Genomic DNA, 16924 nt, shown 5'->3' with positions numbered 1-16924 from the left:
GGCACAGCCTTGAGTACCATTTAATATATTGTATTGTGCAGCTTCTAAAGGAAGGGCTGAAGGACTGATCTATAAAATCTGGAGAATATTGGGGAGGTTTCCAACAGCATTGATTATTTTGAAAATGAATAGTGAAATATGATTGGCTGTTGGCAACCTTCTTAGCTTCCTTTCTCGGCTTTATACTTCAGCCCCATATTATCCAGAAACCAATCAGACTGTAGCTGGTTTTGCAGTGACTATTTCGATTAGATGCTGCAGACGGCACAACTTTTCCCTATTGCTTATGATGTCATGTGTGATCCACTATGTAATGTACGATCGGTGGGGTTATCGAAACCATACTAAAGTGGCTTCTTCTCCCCTCCCCCCTCCATTTCTGCCGGCGTGCAGTTTTGGGGAGGGAACAAGCATCCAGCGGACTCGGTAATGGAGCCGTCTTTGTAGGCATGGTCTGTGTATGGCTGTTGTGATGGTTTCTTGTGTTGTACAGAAGCCCCGACCTCTCCTATTTCTTCCCATTGTTCCCCCTCCAACAGTTCAGTGCTGCAGGCATGTCCAGTCAATCAAAGAGCACAAATGACTTACAAAGTGCAGTAACCAATGAGATTTCAGTTTATTGGAGTCGCTTCAATTAAAGGGTCAGTCCACTGTAGACATACACTGTGTGGCCAAACGTTTGTGGACCCTTTACCACCACACCTACATTGAAGTTTGGGGACACCCTTCTAAATGATTGCCTTCAGGTGTCTTCTGTGAAGGGTACTGTTGATGCTACAGCAAATAAAGACATTTTTAGATCAGCCTTTCTCAACCTTTTCAACACAGAGGAACCTTTGAAATAATAACTTTTTAGTCTCCGGGGAACCCCTGCTAAGAATGAATATATCTACAACTCATGATACATTGGTGTGATGGTCAATGCTTACACTTGTGGTCATTGGGAAGAATTGCCTCCTCACAGATAGCTAAAAAAAAAAAAAAACATGGTGTCAGAAGGAACTTATCCAAGAGGCAAAAATTGCTCATTGCTCAAGGAACCCCAAGCAACCTCTGGAGGATCCTTAGGGTTTCATGCAGCCATGGTCCAGTAACCCTGTATTAAAGTGATGGTCAGTGGGATGAATGCTCCTTACACTTGTGGTTGTTGGGAAGAATCCCCCACAGATAGCTAAAAAGTTCAATGGTGTCAGTGGGACCTTTATCTGAGAGGCAGACATTGCTCGAGGAACCCCTAGCAACCTCTGGAAGAACCCTAGGGTCCCATGGATCCCTGCATTAGTGTGATGGTCAGTGGGAAGAATGTTCTTTACATTTGTGGTAATTGGGAAGAATTACCCACTTACAGATAGCTAAAAGGATCAATGGTGTCGGTGGGAACTTATCTGAGAGGCAGTAATGGCTCCTTGCTGAAGGAACACCTGCCAACATTTGGAGGAACCCTAGAGTGCCATGGAGCCCTGGTTGAGAAACCCTGTATTCATTCAATGGTCAGTTGGAATAACATTCCTTAGGCCCCTTTACACATATATATGTCCATTTTGACGGACTCCGCTTGCTCAGCAAGGATCGATCCCTTGATCTCCGCTGAGCCGGCGGATGATCGGTCCATCTCCACTCACTGTGCAGGGATGGACCTATCAGAGCTCCGCTCTCCTCTATGTGGAATCGGATAAAAAAAACGGACCGCTTGTCCGTTTTCATCCGATCCACCAGACGGATCGCAAATAGGGTTTCCATCCGTCTGGGTTTAGCGGATCGGATGTCATCGAACATGTCACCGCTGACATCCTCTGCTCTATAGAGTTGAATGAAGCGTCCATTCAGGTCCGCCTAAAAAACTGACAGATGTGTGAAAGGGGCCTTACACTTGTGGTCATTTGGGAAGAATTACCCCCTTATAGATAACTAGAAATATCATTGGTGTCAGTGGGAACTTCTCTGAGAGTCAGAAATTGCCCATTGTTCAAGAAACCTCTGGATGAACTCTAGGGTTCCAAGGAACGCTGGTTGAGAAACCCTGTTTTAGACTATGGTCACCTCCAATCTTGTGGTAGCAGTTTGAGCAGGATGGCTGTTCCCTGTACACAAGCCAACCCCATGGAGGATGTCCAGTTATCCCAACCCTCCTTTGAGATGAAGTGGTACGCTGATTGTGAGTCAGGTCTGCTCATCCAACATTAGTACCTGACCTAATGAGTGCAAAATCCCACAGACATACTTCAAAGTCTTCCCAGAAGAGTGGAGACTGTTATAGCTGCAAGATGGTGGTCATGGGACAACTCCATCTTGATGGCCATGGTTTTGGAATGAAATGTCCATCAAGTTTATATAGGTGTGATGGTCAGGTGTCCACAAACTCTTTTTAGATATAGGAGTCTAAGGCTGTCCATACATTATACAATTTTCCTTTTAGATTAATCAAAACCATATAATATGAGACCAAACCTAAACACTTTCAACTTGTATGCAATCAGGCAGGCCCGTGCACTAGATAATTGAAGGTATATCTAAAGGAAATTAAATAAGAAAATTGTATAATGTATGACCAGCTTACCAAGCCCTGGCCCCCAATGGCTCCTTGTAGTCACCAACTGGAGTTTTGGCTGTTCCCTTTCCTCATGTGACATTCTTGGCAGTGCAAATAAATGACAACCATGAAACCAATATACTCAACAATAGCTGCCGCCATACTCCCTCACTACAAGTTTCCTTTAATCCATTGACCACATGGAAACCGTTTTTGTACCTGTTTCGAATGGGCTGATGCTTTAGAGGATTGATTCTTACTGTACTTTGCACTTCATTATTGCACAATGTAGGGACTTAAAGAAGACAAACTTTTTTTTTTTTTTTTTTTTCTTCATTTCTGATAGAGTAAAAAAGGGTTAAAACTCATGTCTGTTCCTTTTTTTTGTCCCATTGGGGGGGGATTTTTTTCACTTCCTGCACTTTTAGATACAACAGGAAGTGAAAGGAAATGTCTCCATACGGGAAATCCCCTCTTAGTTGTCACCAGAACCGGTGTCCCCTTGGAAGATTTCCCTTTTCCCGTTTTGCTGACAACTCAGTTTGGATTTCCCATTGTCTTCCGTCTCAATGACAAGGGGAAATGGAGAAGGTTAGTCTCAGAGCAAAAAAAAAAAACGGACAGAGGTTCAACTTCTGACCCCTCGCTACTCCATCCAGAACTGAAAAAGACCCACTCTAATAAATCTGTGCACTAGAATTTCTTAGAGTATGAACAGACACTCTTCTCTGTCCTGTGCTGTTATCTTCTATCCTGGCTTTTTTCATTCTCCACTCCTCATGTCTGCCTGTCCTGGCTCTTTATTCAGTGATGTAGTCTCAGTGCATTGGGGGGGGGGGGGGGGGGGGAATAAAATCTCAGTGAAGTTTTGTTTTAAAGCTGACCTCCCGCTATACCTTCAGTCTTGCCCAGTTGTACTGCCTCCTCTCCTGGACTGAAATGGCTTCCTCTGATTTCACTGCACACTGTGAGCTTCTCACAATGTGCATTAGAAGCTGCAGCACATCAGGTAGATCCACCTCACTTCCTGGCTGGAGGACATCCATCATCTAGTTCTTTCCTCCCCAGCCTGACAGTCTCTGGCCCGCCCCTTTCATTTTTTTGGATTTAAGTTCCTTCAATCATGGAGGCTCAGCATCACGTATGGGCGTTACCTAGGGCAGGCATGTAAATACAGCCCGTCTGAGAGCGCCCGCACCTACAGATTGACATCCATCAGGTAAGGAAATCTTGGCAAACATGACCGAGTTCCTAGTTCTAATCTGCTAGCATCACAATAATATGTAAAAGAAAAAAAAAAGTTCTTATAAGTTTCCTCTGACCCTGGTCTGGCGCTGCTCTTATCTTGTGAACCAGGAAGAGCATTTGGAGAGACCACACTGGGAAAAATGATGAGGGTGCTGCACCCCCCAGGTCTCTGAGAGCGCACCCACTGGTCCATGAGTCAGCCTGATGGGGACACCTGATATAAGGGGGGCTCTCATAGAGACCCTGAAGTAAAGGGGGCTCTGATGTGGGGTTGGGCTCTGATGGGGACCAAGAATTAAGGGGGCACTGTGGTGAGGATACCTGACGTAAAGGCGGACACTGGGGATACGTGATATAAGGGGACAGCCTAATGCATACTATTGTTCCCTGTGCCTTCCTGCACCCCCTCTGCCCTACCTGTCAGGTGGTGACTTGTGGTACAGAAGTGCGCCAGGTGAACAGGAAATATGAGTTCTCCATCACACTGTGTGACCGACTGTAAGTGACTCACACAGTATTTGCCTTCTGCCCTAATTTTTTATTTCCTGCCCCCCCCCCCCGATCAGATGGGCTACGTCCAGCCCTGCTTGGAAACACTTGTTTCCTAGGCGCTCTCTGTTTCCATCAATTCTCTATAATTCTACTTCTTAGGGGTCATGTCAAAAGAGTGATTTCTATGCTTGCGTCAAGATCACTAGGAGACCGTTTGCTAGTCTCTATGGTATCTCTCCCTCACTACCAGGTCAGCCAGACAATGAATCCGTATCCTGGAGCTTCTAATGAATTGTCTATTGAGCAGGCTGGTGACATGGCAAGCTGCAAAGCTGAAGCTGGTAATATTGGAAGAGTTCCAATCACAAGAATGGCTGAATAAAGCACTTTGGAATATAAAGCAGTTCACATCTGTATTTCAATTATGTAGTCGATTGCTCCATGCCTAGGTTTCTGATTATTATAAGAACAACATAACCTAAAGAGGTTGTAAACCCTCCTGGTTTTTCACCTCAATGCATTGAGGTAAGAAACCTATTGTAGTGCCCCAGCCCCCCCATTTTACTCACCTGAGCCCGTTCTTTCCCACGCCGGAGACGCGCACACCCTCTCTGGCCGGTGTCTCGGCTCTTGATTGGATAGATTGATAGCAGCGCAGCCATTGGCTCCCGCTGCTGTCAATCAAATCCAATAGCGTCGGGGGGGCGGGGGGGGGGTCGGTGTCAACTCCCGCTGTCTATGGACACAGTAGCCGGACACGGGAGCGGGCCCGCATGGGTGCCCCGAAGGAGAGCGCTTCTCCGACAGGTCACTCGACGTGGGGAGGAGCCAGGAGCGCTGTGAAGGTACCCCAAAAGAGGAGGATCAGGGCCGCTTTTTGCAAAACCAACTGCACAGGGGAGGTAAGTATGATACGATTGTTATTTTAAAAAAAAAAAAAAGGGAACCTTTTAGTGTCCCTTAAGTTTTTTTTAAAGTGGATGTAAACCCTCACATATGCCCAGTGAAGTGAACAGCCTCAAATGATACACAGGGATTAAACCAATCATCTACATTTTTACATGTGTATCTGCTGTCTTCAGCTTTATATACTGTTTCCTCATTCATCTGCAGGAGTGGATTATCGCTAAACACTGTGAGAGCTGATTGGAGGAAAGGCACACACCCCCTCCCCACACATGCACAGCATGACTGTGAATAGTTTAGCAGTCTGTTAATCTATTTAACCACTTCAATACCAGGCACTTAGACACCTTCCCGCCCAGACCAATTTTCAGCTTTCAGCGCTGTCGCAATTTGAATGACAATTGCGCGGCCATACAACACTGTACCCAAACAAATTTTTTATCATTTTGTTCCCACAAATAGAGCTTTCTTTTGGTGGTATTTGATCACCTCTGCGGTTTTTATTTTTTGCGCAACAAATAAAAAAAGACCGAAATTAAAAAACAAAAACAAGTTTTTCTTTGTTTCTGTTAAAATTTTTTGTAACTAAGTAAGTTTTCTTCTTCAATGATGGGCACTGATACGGCGGCACCGATGAGGTGGGACTGATGGGCACTGATAGGTGGCACTGATGGGCACTCATAGGCGGCACTGATGGGCACTCATAGGCGGCACTGGTAGGTGGCACTGATGGGTACTTATGAGTGGCACTGATAGGTGCCACAGATGGGCACTGATAGGTGCCACAGATGGGCACTGATAGGTGGGCACAGATGGGCACTGATAGGTGGGCACAGATGGGCACTGATAGGTGGGCACAGATGGGCAATGACAGGTGGCACTGATAAAATGTACTGGTGGCATTGCTGGGCATAACTAAAACATAATGGTGCCCATTTGTGGGCACTGATTGGCACAGATTGGGCACATTTGGATGGCCATGGGGTACATACCTGGCCATCCACATGTTGCCCCCTTCCCTGGTGGTCCTAGTGGCGTCCCTATCAGCGCAGACCCCCCCTGTCAGGAGAACCGCCGATTGGCTCTACTCTACTCGCGTTTGTCAGACGCAAGTGAGGAAAAGCCGATCAACGGCTCTTCCTATTGACAGCACGATCAGCCATGATTGGACACGGCTGATCACGTGGTACAGAGCCTCCGCCGGAGGCTCTTTACCAAGATCGGTGTAGCGGTGTGTCGGGCTGATACACCGTTCCACCGATCGTCGCGATGCGCGCACCCGCGGGCGCGCGGCGGCATGTTATCCTGCTGGACGTCATATGACATCCAGTCAGGATAACGGAACCACTTCCCGGACGTCAATCCGCTATAGGGCGGGCGGGAAGTGGTTAAAGCAAACCCCCCCACTCACACTTCAGGGTCTTGTCTTGGAGAGCTTGTCAAAAGTTATCAGGCTGATAACAGAAGAACAGAGCAGGACAAAGCTACGGCACACAGTGCTTTGAACAGCGATTAAAAACACTACAGATATTTGCCCAGCCCAAATCTCATGAATCGGGTTTACATCCACTTTAAAGAAGGGTAGAATGTACCCTTATGCTACCAGAGAGCGTATGGAAGCCTACCTGCTCAGGCCATTTTAGGATACATAATGTGTTTTTTTTTTTTTTTTTTTTGTTTTTTTAATATGTAATTGTATCTGACAATTACAGTATATACAGTGCCTTAAAAGTATTCGCACCCCTTGAAATTTTCCACATTTTGTCATGTTACAACCAAGAACCTAAATGTATTTTATGTGATAGACTAACACAAAGTGGCACATGATTGTGAAATGGAAGGAAAATGATAAATGGTTTTCAACATTTTTTACAAATATTAAAGTTGTATTCATCCCCCCCTGAGTCAATACTTTGTAGAATCTCCTTTCTCTGCAATTACAGCTGCAAGTATTTTTGGGGATGTCTCTACCAGCTTTGTACATCTAGAGAGGGACATTTTTGCCCATTCTTCTTTGCAAAATATCTCAAGCTCTGTCAGATTGGATGGAGAGCGTCTGTGAACAGCAAGTTTCACATGCCACAGATTCTCAATTGGATTCAGGTCTGGACTTTGACTGGGCCATTCTAACACATGAATATGCTTTGATCTAAACCATTCCATTGTAGCTCTGGCTGTATGTTGAGGGTCGTTGTCCTGCTGGAAGGTGAACCTCCGCCCAGTCTCAAGTCTTTTGTAGACTCTAACAGGTTTTCTTCTAAGATTGTCCTGTATTTGGCTCCATCCATCTTCCCATCAACTCTGACCAGCTTCCCTGTCCCTGCTGAAGAAAAGCATCCCCACCATGTTTCACGGTGGGGATGGTGTGTTCAGAGTAAGTAAGTTTTCCACCACACACATTTTTTTGCCACACATAGCTTTTTCTTTTAGGCCAAAAAGTTAAATTTTGGTCTCATCTGACCAGAGCACCTTCTTCCATATGTTTGCTGTGTCCCCCACATAGCTTCATGTAAACTGCAAATGGGACTTCTTATGGCTTTCTTTCAACAAGGTCAGATTTGTGGAGAACACGACTAATAGTTGTCCTGTGGACAGATTCTCCCACCTGAGCTGTGGATCTCTGCAGCACCTCCAGAGTTACCATGGGCCTCTTGGCTGCTTCTCTGATGAATGCTCTCCTTGCCCGGCCTGTCAGTTTAGGTGGACGGCCATGTCTTGGTAGGGTTGCAGTTGTGCCATACTCTTTTCCATTTTCGGATGATGGATCGAACAGAGCTCCGTGAGATGTTCAAAGCTTCGGATGTTTTTTTATAACCTAACCCTGCTTTGCACTTCTCCACAACTTTATCCCTGACCTGTCTGGTGTGTTCCTTGGCCTTCATGATGCTGTTTGTTCACTAAGGTTCTCTAAAAAACCTATGAGGGCTTCACAGAACAGCTGTATTTATACTGAGATTAAATTACACACAGGTGTATTAGGTGTAATTTACTAATTTAGGTGACTTCTGAAGGCAATTGGTTCCACTAGATTTTAGTTAGGGGTATCAGAGTAAGGCTTTATACAAATGCACGCCACACTTTTCACATATTTATTTGTAAAACATTTTGAAAACCATTTTCCTTCCATTTCACAATTATGTGCCACTTTGTGTTGGTCCATCACATAAAATCCCAATAAAATACATTTACGTTTTGGGTTGTAATTTGAGAATGTGGAAATTTTCAAGGGGTGTGAATACTTTTTCAAGCCACTGTGAATAGACACTGTCATCTCCATCTTTAGGTTGAAGGTTTTTTTTCTTTTCTTTTTTTAAATAAAGCTTGCATGAACCACCCTGATTGGTTCTCTATTGGTGGGAACGGTCAGTGACAGCTCAGTCTGACGGCTAACAGCCAGGCACAATATCAGCTGCCAGCCATCAACATACCATCGGCATGAGACGTTGTGCCGGGCAACCTTACTCTGATTGCAGCTGGAAAGGGGTTAAAGAGTAGCTACAGGCTTACACAATACCTGAAGCTGCACCACTGAATTTCCATCATGTTGATCCCTTTTCCTTTAAATCCCTCTTCTGACCGGCTGTCTTTTTTCCTGTCCCCTTGCATGCGGTCTGTATGGCTCACTGGTTTGCATGACTTACTTGTGTACTGCACATACAGTTGTGAGACTGAGAACCGTTAGCGATTTGCTAGACTTGCCTTCAACCGTGATCTGAGTGTCATCTAGAAGAATCCTAAGGGTTCACAAACATTCTCTCACAAGTATCCGCAATGTGTGCATGCTCCCTATATCCGTCCATTGTCCCCTCGCCATCCTGACGGATCTCCTTTTTCTTTTTTTTTTCTTTTTTCCCCTGGATAGGCCTCTGAGCTAGGCCAGACCATTAATGAGAATGTTGTCAGACCAGCCCAGGAGAAGGTAACTTCACAGAGATGTCATTGTAAAGATAAATACTGCTGGCTGTGGGGCTCAGCACGGTGTATATGTGAATCTGTGTCTAATGTCTGTGAAGGTCCTATCCGTGGCCCTGCACCGTGGCTTCTTCTGTTTCACACGCACCAAGCTTTTCTAACAATGCTGTGAGGTGGAAGCTAGTGGAGAAGACGTTGGACTTGTTCTACCATACTCTGTTAAACATGCAGGTCTAACTTTAATCCCGTTCTAGCCTAATGTTTCTCTAGACTAGCCGTTTTCAACCATTTTACTGCAAAGTAACCCTGGAAATATTTTTCAGGTCTTGGGGAAACCCTTCTAAACTTCATTGAAGGTCAGAAGCGAAAAAGTCCCCCTACACTGGTTGCCAGTGAGAAGAAAGTCCCTTTCATTGGGGGTCAGTGGAAGGAATGTCAATTAAATGGGCCGGGGGGGGGGGGGGGTAGTGGAAAGAATGTCCCTTGCGTTGGGTGGCCAGCGGGAAGGATGTCCCTTATGTTGGGGGGGGCAGCGGGAAGAATGTCCCTTATGTTGGGGGGGCCAGCGGGAAGAATGTCCCTTATGTTGGGGGGGGGGCAGCGGGAAGAATGTCCCTTATGTTGGGGGGGCCAGCGGGAAGAATGTCCCTTATGTTGGGGGGGCCAGCGGGAAGAATGTCCCTTATGTTGGGGGGGCCAGCGGGAAGAATGTCCCTTATGTTGGGGGGGCCAGCGGGAAGAATGTCCCTTATGTTGGGGGGGGGGCAGCGGGAAGAATGTCCCTTATGTTGGGGGGGCCAGCGGGAAGAATGTCCCTTATGTTGGGGGGGCCGGCGGGAAGAATGTCCCTTATGTTGGGGGGGGGGGCAGCGGGAAGAATGTCCCTTATGTTGGGGGGGGCAGCGGGAAGAATGTCCCTTATGTTGGGGGGCCAGCGGGAAGAATGTCCCATACGTTGGGGGGGGCCAGCGGGAAGAATGTCCCTTACGTTGGGGGGGCCCAGCAGGAAGAATGTCCCTTACGTTGGGGGGGCCCAGCAGGAAGAATGTCCCTTACGTTGGGGGTTCCCAGCGGGAAGAATGTCCCTTACGTTGGGGGTTCCCAGCGGGAAGAATGTCCCTTACGTTGGGGGTTCCCAGCGGGAAGAATGTCCCTTACGTTGGGGGTTCCCAGCGGGAAGAATGTCCCTTACGTTGGGGGTTCCCAGCGGGAAGAATGTCCCTTACGTTGGGGGTTCCCAGCGGGAAGAATGTCCCTTACGTTGGGGGTTCCCAGCGGGAAGAATGTCCCTTACGTTGGGGGTTCCCAGCGGGAAGAATGTCCCTTACGTTGGGGGTTCCCAGCGGGAAGAATGTCCCTTACGTTGGGGGTTCCCAGCGGGAAGAATGTCCCTTACATTGGGGGTTCCCAGCGGGAAGAATGTCCCTTACGTTGGGGGGGCCCCAGCGGGAAGAATGTCCCTTACGTTGGGGGGGGCCCCAGCGGGAAGAATGTCCCTTACGTTGGGGGGGGCCCAGCGGGAAGAATGTCCCTTATGTTGGGGGGGGCCCCAGCGGGAAGAATGTCCCTTATGTTGGGGGGGCCAGCGGGAAGAAAGTCCCTTATGTTGGGGGGGGCCCAGCGGGAAGAATGTCCTTTACGTTGGGGGCCAGCAGGAAGAATGTCCCTTACGTTGGGGGGGGGGGCAGCGGGAAGAATGTCCCTTACATTGGGGGGCGGCCAGCGGGAAGAATGTCCCTTACATTGGGGGGCCAGGGTGAAGAATATCCCTTACGTTGGGGGGGGCGCGGGAAGAATGTCCCTTACGTTGGGGGGGGCAGCGGGAAGAATGTCCCTTACGTTGGGGGGGCAGGGTGAAGAATATCCCTTACGTTGGGGGGGGGGGGGCGGGAAGAATGTCCCTTACGTTGGGGGGCCAGCGGGAAGAATGTCCTTTACGTTGGGGGGCCAGCGGGAAGAATGTCCCTTACATTGGGGGGGGCAGCGGGAAGAATGTCTCAAAGTGAAAAATTTTATTTTTAATAATAAATATAATAATGATTATGTTGGGGGGTCAAAGGGAAGCATGTCCCCTACTTTGGGGGCCAGCGAGCAGCACGTCCCTTACCTTGGGGTCAACGGGAGATGCATGTCCCTTTACATTGTGGGCCAACGGGAAGAACGTTCCTTACATTGGAGACAGGGCTAAGCTAATAAAGAATAAAGATAATAAAGAAGGGACATATTAGTACAACTGCAGGGCTTATCACCCAAAATGCCCTGAAACCTTTATAATAAAACAGAACCAGAACCATGCCCATCTCCTCTACCTTCTTCCTTTTACAGCATATGAATTTCTGTAAAGCTTCAGGTGTTCTATATAATTGGCTTTATAATTGTTGCTTGTCCATTGTCGGACATTGTCTCTCTTACGCTTGGCTAGGCTTGCATTGGTCATGTGATATTTTGTCGATTTCAACTCTAGACCAGAAATCTTAACAACTCCTATGAAACTAAAGTCGCCAGAAGCTTTTCCTGCAAATTGTACAATTGTAACATTTCTTATACACTGTAGTGAAAATCATTGGATATTGATTTAAAATCAGCAGTCGTTGATCACTAACCACAATCGGTTCTCACTTTACTGCTTATCCTTGCAATGAGCGAGCAGCCAATATGAAAACAGAGGATGTGACACCATTGCAAGTAAGAGGGAGTAAAGTATCTAAGTTATAATTCAGTTTTATAAAAACAAAAGCTTGCTATTGATTCCGCTGGGCCCTGCATAGTCTGATTAGGACTGATGGGGCCACCTTTGGCTAGCCTGCCTTCTGTGTCCTTAGTCTGACTAATTCTTCATGTGCAAGGTCTGATCTACTAACCAACTCTGCACCACTTAACACCAAAGCTCTAATCCAACATTGCTGCACTGATTGGCTTTGTGGTGAAGGGAGTCTGTCCCCTCTACACATCACCACCACCCTCCACTGAACTCACCCCACCCCCCTGTATATCCCTTTTTTTCCTCCCACGTTCTAGGTAAAAGAAGGACGAATCTTAGAAGATGTTGGCAGTTCAGTATCCAGTCTAGCGTCAAAGGTAGGGGGGCGCTGTGATGGCATGGTGCAGCTTGACGCCACATCCGGTATCTTGGTCAGTTGTCGGTGATCATGTGCAAACAGACCTTTAAGAGAACCTGTGAGAGAGCATGCTGGGCTACTGTAAACTCTCCATCCTCAAGCTTTCACAACACCCTTATATACTTGGACTTCTGTAGTTACAGCATAGACAAGCCCCTGCTTGCATCCAGTAATGCATTGCTCAGTGTCCTTGTGACTTGTCACGTGGGGGAGTGACTATGCTGAGTTTGGCAGTTAGCAATCATAACACAGTCACCCCCCCCCCCAAGCATGCCTTGGATGTGGCGACGGCTCACATGCCATCTTGTATTTGCAATGTCAACTTCTAATCAAATATGTTTTGTTTTTCTCTACGCTGCCTTTTTTTGGGATGTGACGGTGAGTCCTCTAGCTATGAGTATTACCTACACAGAGGTAACTCTAGTGTGCGTCCTACTCCTAGCCTCAGTCATATTGCTGCCAGAGATCAATCAGAGCTCTACAAAGCCCTGTGAACTGTATTTAATGGGAATCTGTCAAGGTAGGAGGTAGGTAGGGGTTACCATTATGGAGTTAGAGGTGCAAGCTCTGGTCTCATTATCTGCATTGAGATGGTCACCTATCTAGAACAACTAAGCAGTTCGACTTTGCTGAATTCAGAGTGAAGCTGGATATATATATATATATATATATATATATATATATATATATATATATATATATATATATATATATATATATATATATATATATATAAAATATATTTTATCAAATTTCCTGTCACTACGGGTTGCAGGAAAGATAATTGCTTGATTTCCCCCCCATCAACACTCGAATCCCTTCCGGTGGAGCCTTTGTGCACTCCTGGCTGGAGGGGGGGGGGGGGGGGAGCAATAATACAGTGTTTCCCCAAAAATGAGCCCGGATCTTATATTAATTTTGGCAACCAAAAACACAGTAGGGCTTATTTTCGGGGTAGGGCTTGCCATTTAATCCCCAGTGTGAACAGAGTAAAAGTGGTTGTAAACTGCTAGAATCCTCACTATTACAGCAGAATATAATGTAAAAGGTATGGTGTTTCTGTAATCTAATTGTGTCACATACCTTTTCCGTGACCCCCATGATCGGACTTCCCCCGCACAAGCAGAGGGCCTGAGATCCCCTGCTGGCAGAAGAGGAGAGCAATGGGGGATCATCTGAGCGCAGCTCGGCACTTCCATGGTCTGCCTGAGCTCTCTTACCCACTCCATGCTTTCCAGGGGAGGGGGGGTGCAAATCCCCCGCTGAAAGCTGGGTGAAGGAGGAGGAGCGTTATGGGAGGTCAGCTGAGCGCCCAGCGGCGGTATAAGAAGGTATTTTACTCAAATATATTAGAGACACACACTTTTTACATATAATACTGTAATAGAGAGGATTCTAGCAGTTTACAACCACTTTAAACTAGGGCTTATTTTCGGGGTAGGGCTTATATCGCAGCCCTCCTAGAAAATCAGGGTGGATCGGGGAAACACGGTAGCTGTAAAATCTGACAGGCTGGTTGTACCCAAGTTGCTCGATCAACTTGGGTACATTCAGCCTGCCCATACATGGGTTGTATCTGGGCTGGTCCCTGCTGAACCAGCTGGGATTTGAACAGTCTATGGCCAGCTTTATGCCTGGTAAGCGGTGAGTTTTTTTTTTTCTGTTCAAGTCGGGATAAAAAACTGTCAGCTCTGGTCGGAGCCGCTGTACTTACAATCCGACGTTGGTACAACAATCTCCCCCCGCTGAGCTGTTGTATTCTGACAGGGGGTCGGCACCCCCGTCAAAAACGCATTCCGATCAGCGCTCTACGCCATTGACGAGAGCGCTGACCAGGACCCGGTCGGCTGCTGGTTTTCCCTGCATGCTCGTCCGACAGAAGTGCCATACACACAGGCCGAATGTCAGACGGATTTTATTGTATCGCCCGGCATTCGGCCCGTGTGTTCAGGGCTTAAGAATGTGTAAGTGAGATTGCATCTTTAAAGTGAAGCCACCCCCTCAGTAGACACTCTTCTTTCATTATTCCCTGAGGTTCTATTCTCCCACTTGGATTGCAGAAAGAAAGCCTTGTGTTGGCTCCAAGCCAACTTGTCGGTACTCATCCAGAACTATAGGCTCCTTCCCCATGTGATAGTCCTGGGAACTTCATAAGGCACCTAATGCTGTCACATGGGAAAGAGGAGTGAGTCCCCCTTACTAGGATGTACCAGATATTTCACTTCACTCCCATAGGCTATACAGAATAGTGGAGGAACAAGGGAAATGAGAAGTGGTGTTCTGGAGAAGGATGGAGCTAAAGTAACCTTTTTTTATTTTACCCTGCACAGAAAGGTTCACCTTAAAGACACAAATCAGGTCTCTACATATATAAAACTGCCAGTACCTTGCAGTAGAAGACACAATATACTCACTCCTCTGGCAGCCCATGTCTCTTACCTCTCATCTGTTCCAGTGCTGAAGCCTCTGTAATACTCTTTGGCATTCAACGCTTCTTGATTCCTTTCTCATTCACCATGCGCCATATTTCCTTTTATTTGACCCCCTAAACCACTACAGGACTTGACAGAGGAATAGGGGGGCCAAAGAACGCAACCAGAGCACATGGTGGAGGACACCGATATCTGACACTCCCAGAATTGTCCAATTCCAAAGAGTCTGATGGAGGCTGCAACACTGGATTGGATTAGAGCGGGAGGTAGGAGAAGACAGACAAGTATAATGGCTCTTCTCTTGCTAGGTTTTCGGGACCTGAATCAGCTGCTGGTGGCACTGTGCTTCCCAAAGCAGGAGGTTGCAGTTCCAGTGTCTGCCAGTGGGTGTCTCCCAGCAGTCTCCATTAATCGGTCTCCACCTGTTGCTGGAGGAGTATTTAGGTCCAATTCAGCGGCAGGGGTGACCAAATCTGCGGAGCTACACAAGGAAACTGAGACCAGACTAGAGATGCTTAAGTAAGATTTTTTTACAGTAAAACAAAAACCATCAAAACCACACACAGCAAACTTAAAAGTAACATGAACAAAAAACCCCAGTGACAGAATACCTGACTAATAAACCTAACACACAGGAAAACGAACTAAACGCTAACTATATGCAATATATACAACATGGGGAACAGAGAGGAGCATGGAAAAATGAGGTACAGTGAGCAGATGGGAAGTGGGAATCAGGACATGAATCAAAAACAAAGGAGAGCAGGTACAGAGCAGGAGCAATATCAATAGCAACAGGCTCGAGCAGTAGCAAAACACTGAAGCAAGAGCCACCAAAGGACCTAAATACTCTCCCAGCAACAAGTGGAAACTGATTACTGGAGACTGCTGGGAGACACCTGCTGGTGGGCAATGGAACTGCAACCTCCCTGGAGCACTTCCACCAGCAGGTGATTCAGGTCCTGACAAAGGCACTTGTGGTTTTATATGTTTAGCAACCTGACAGGGTATCTTTAAATTGCAGCTCTTTTTGGTGATAGTAGGAAAGGGTTGGAACCCCTTTTGGAACTTTGCTATCTCTGAACCCAGATCAAAGTCTCTGCTGGGAATGAAAGGTCTACTTAGAGGGGTTAGGTAGAATTGTGTAGGTCAGCTTTGAAGCCAACGTGATCATTTAGCTGACCCCTTTTAGCGCTACTCGCCTTCCTGTCCCACTACCTTGTTCAGCCATCAGGGGCAAAGAAGTACCCGGTGCTTTGGGGATGGGGGAGCATGTGACCTAGTCCCCTTCCACGTTGCTGACTGGCTGCTTAGGCATCTAGCGCTATCACAGGAGGCAGGTAGATGGTCTTTAGCCCTGTGCAATCTCCAAGTTATGATTTGAAGATTCCACAAGGTTTCTTCTCTTTGCTCCCAGAGACTGAACAGAGCAGTGGGAGAGTTTAAGGAAGACCAGCTTGTGTAGAAAGGAAGGGTGGCAATTGAGTGAACCTGTTACTTTGCCCCATATGGAACGAATGTGTTACCATCCCCTGCTGTGGGTATGCTGCTGGTTAGGTTTATGATGGCACCAAGCAGAATATAACCTTCAGTCTCTTCTCTAGGTGCAGGGCGTTGGGACCAAGAGCTGGAAAGATGTCACCAGCTTTTTCTCAGGGAAGAGTGAGGACAACCCAGACAGGTGAGTGATGAGGCCCTTTTGCATGCTTTTGTTTGCAAGTTTGCTTAAAGAGAACCTGTACTGTTAGAGATGTGCCCAAAAAAGGCAATCAAAGGGCAAAAGACAGTGGTCTCTCTGCAGCTGATCTTTTACCCTAATACTAACTTACGATGCCTCTTTCTGCACTTTATGTGGAGGCATCCATCTTTGCTTTCTCATGCCATAGCTGCCCCAGTGATAACTGGTGAGGGAATCAGTAGGAGAAGCAAAGAGAGCACAGATTCACAGAAAGAAGGAAGCGCAAGCAGGGGGAATCCTTGCATTGTAGGTCCTGGGTTACAACTTCCTCTCCAGCAAAGAGAATTATGGGAACATTGAAATGGATCCCTGCTCCAGATGAGTATGATAATCCACCAGACAGGAAGGGCTGGGTGATGGCTCCGGCTCGCAACCGTGAACATGTAGACAAAGTGGGAAAAATTGGCTGCACACCAACATTCGTCCAACAGGTTTATTGAAAGACTACCACCAGGACTATAACAACGAACCAAGGGGTGACAACGTTTCACACATACATTGTGCTTCTTCAAAGAAGCACAATGTATGTGTGAAACGTCCTCACCCC

The 16924-nt window shown here is 46.9% G+C and overlaps 1 protein-coding gene across 6 annotated transcripts in view; it reads left to right on the top strand.

Annotated features, from left to right (window-relative positions):
* The window catches only part of ARFGAP1 (ARF GTPase activating protein 1), a 43557-nt gene that overhangs the window by 15761 nt on the left and 10872 nt on the right, over nucleotides 1–16924 (top strand). Inside the window, exons 10-13 of one of the 6 annotated variants that reach the window (XM_073607449.1) lie at nucleotides 394–426; nucleotides 9039–9095; nucleotides 12107–12166; nucleotides 16244–16320. In XM_073607449.1, coding sequence (XP_073463550.1) covers nucleotides 394–426; nucleotides 9039–9095; nucleotides 12107–12166; nucleotides 16244–16320 — 227 coding nt within the window. The remainder of the gene's footprint in view (nucleotides 1–393; nucleotides 427–9038; nucleotides 9096–12106; nucleotides 12167–16243; nucleotides 16321–16924) is intronic. The other 5 variants (XM_073607451.1, XM_073607452.1, XM_073607453.1 and 2 more) reach the window with 5 other exon arrangements.

Source organism: Aquarana catesbeiana, linkage group LG12, assembly GCF_042186555.1.
Source record: "Aquarana catesbeiana isolate 2022-GZ linkage group LG12, ASM4218655v1, whole genome shotgun sequence".
NCBI classification, from domain to species: domain Eukaryota; kingdom Metazoa; phylum Chordata; class Amphibia; order Anura; family Ranidae; genus Aquarana; species Aquarana catesbeiana.
Note: the sequence above shows the minus strand (reverse complement) of the source record. Positions and strands in the feature narration are given on the sequence as shown.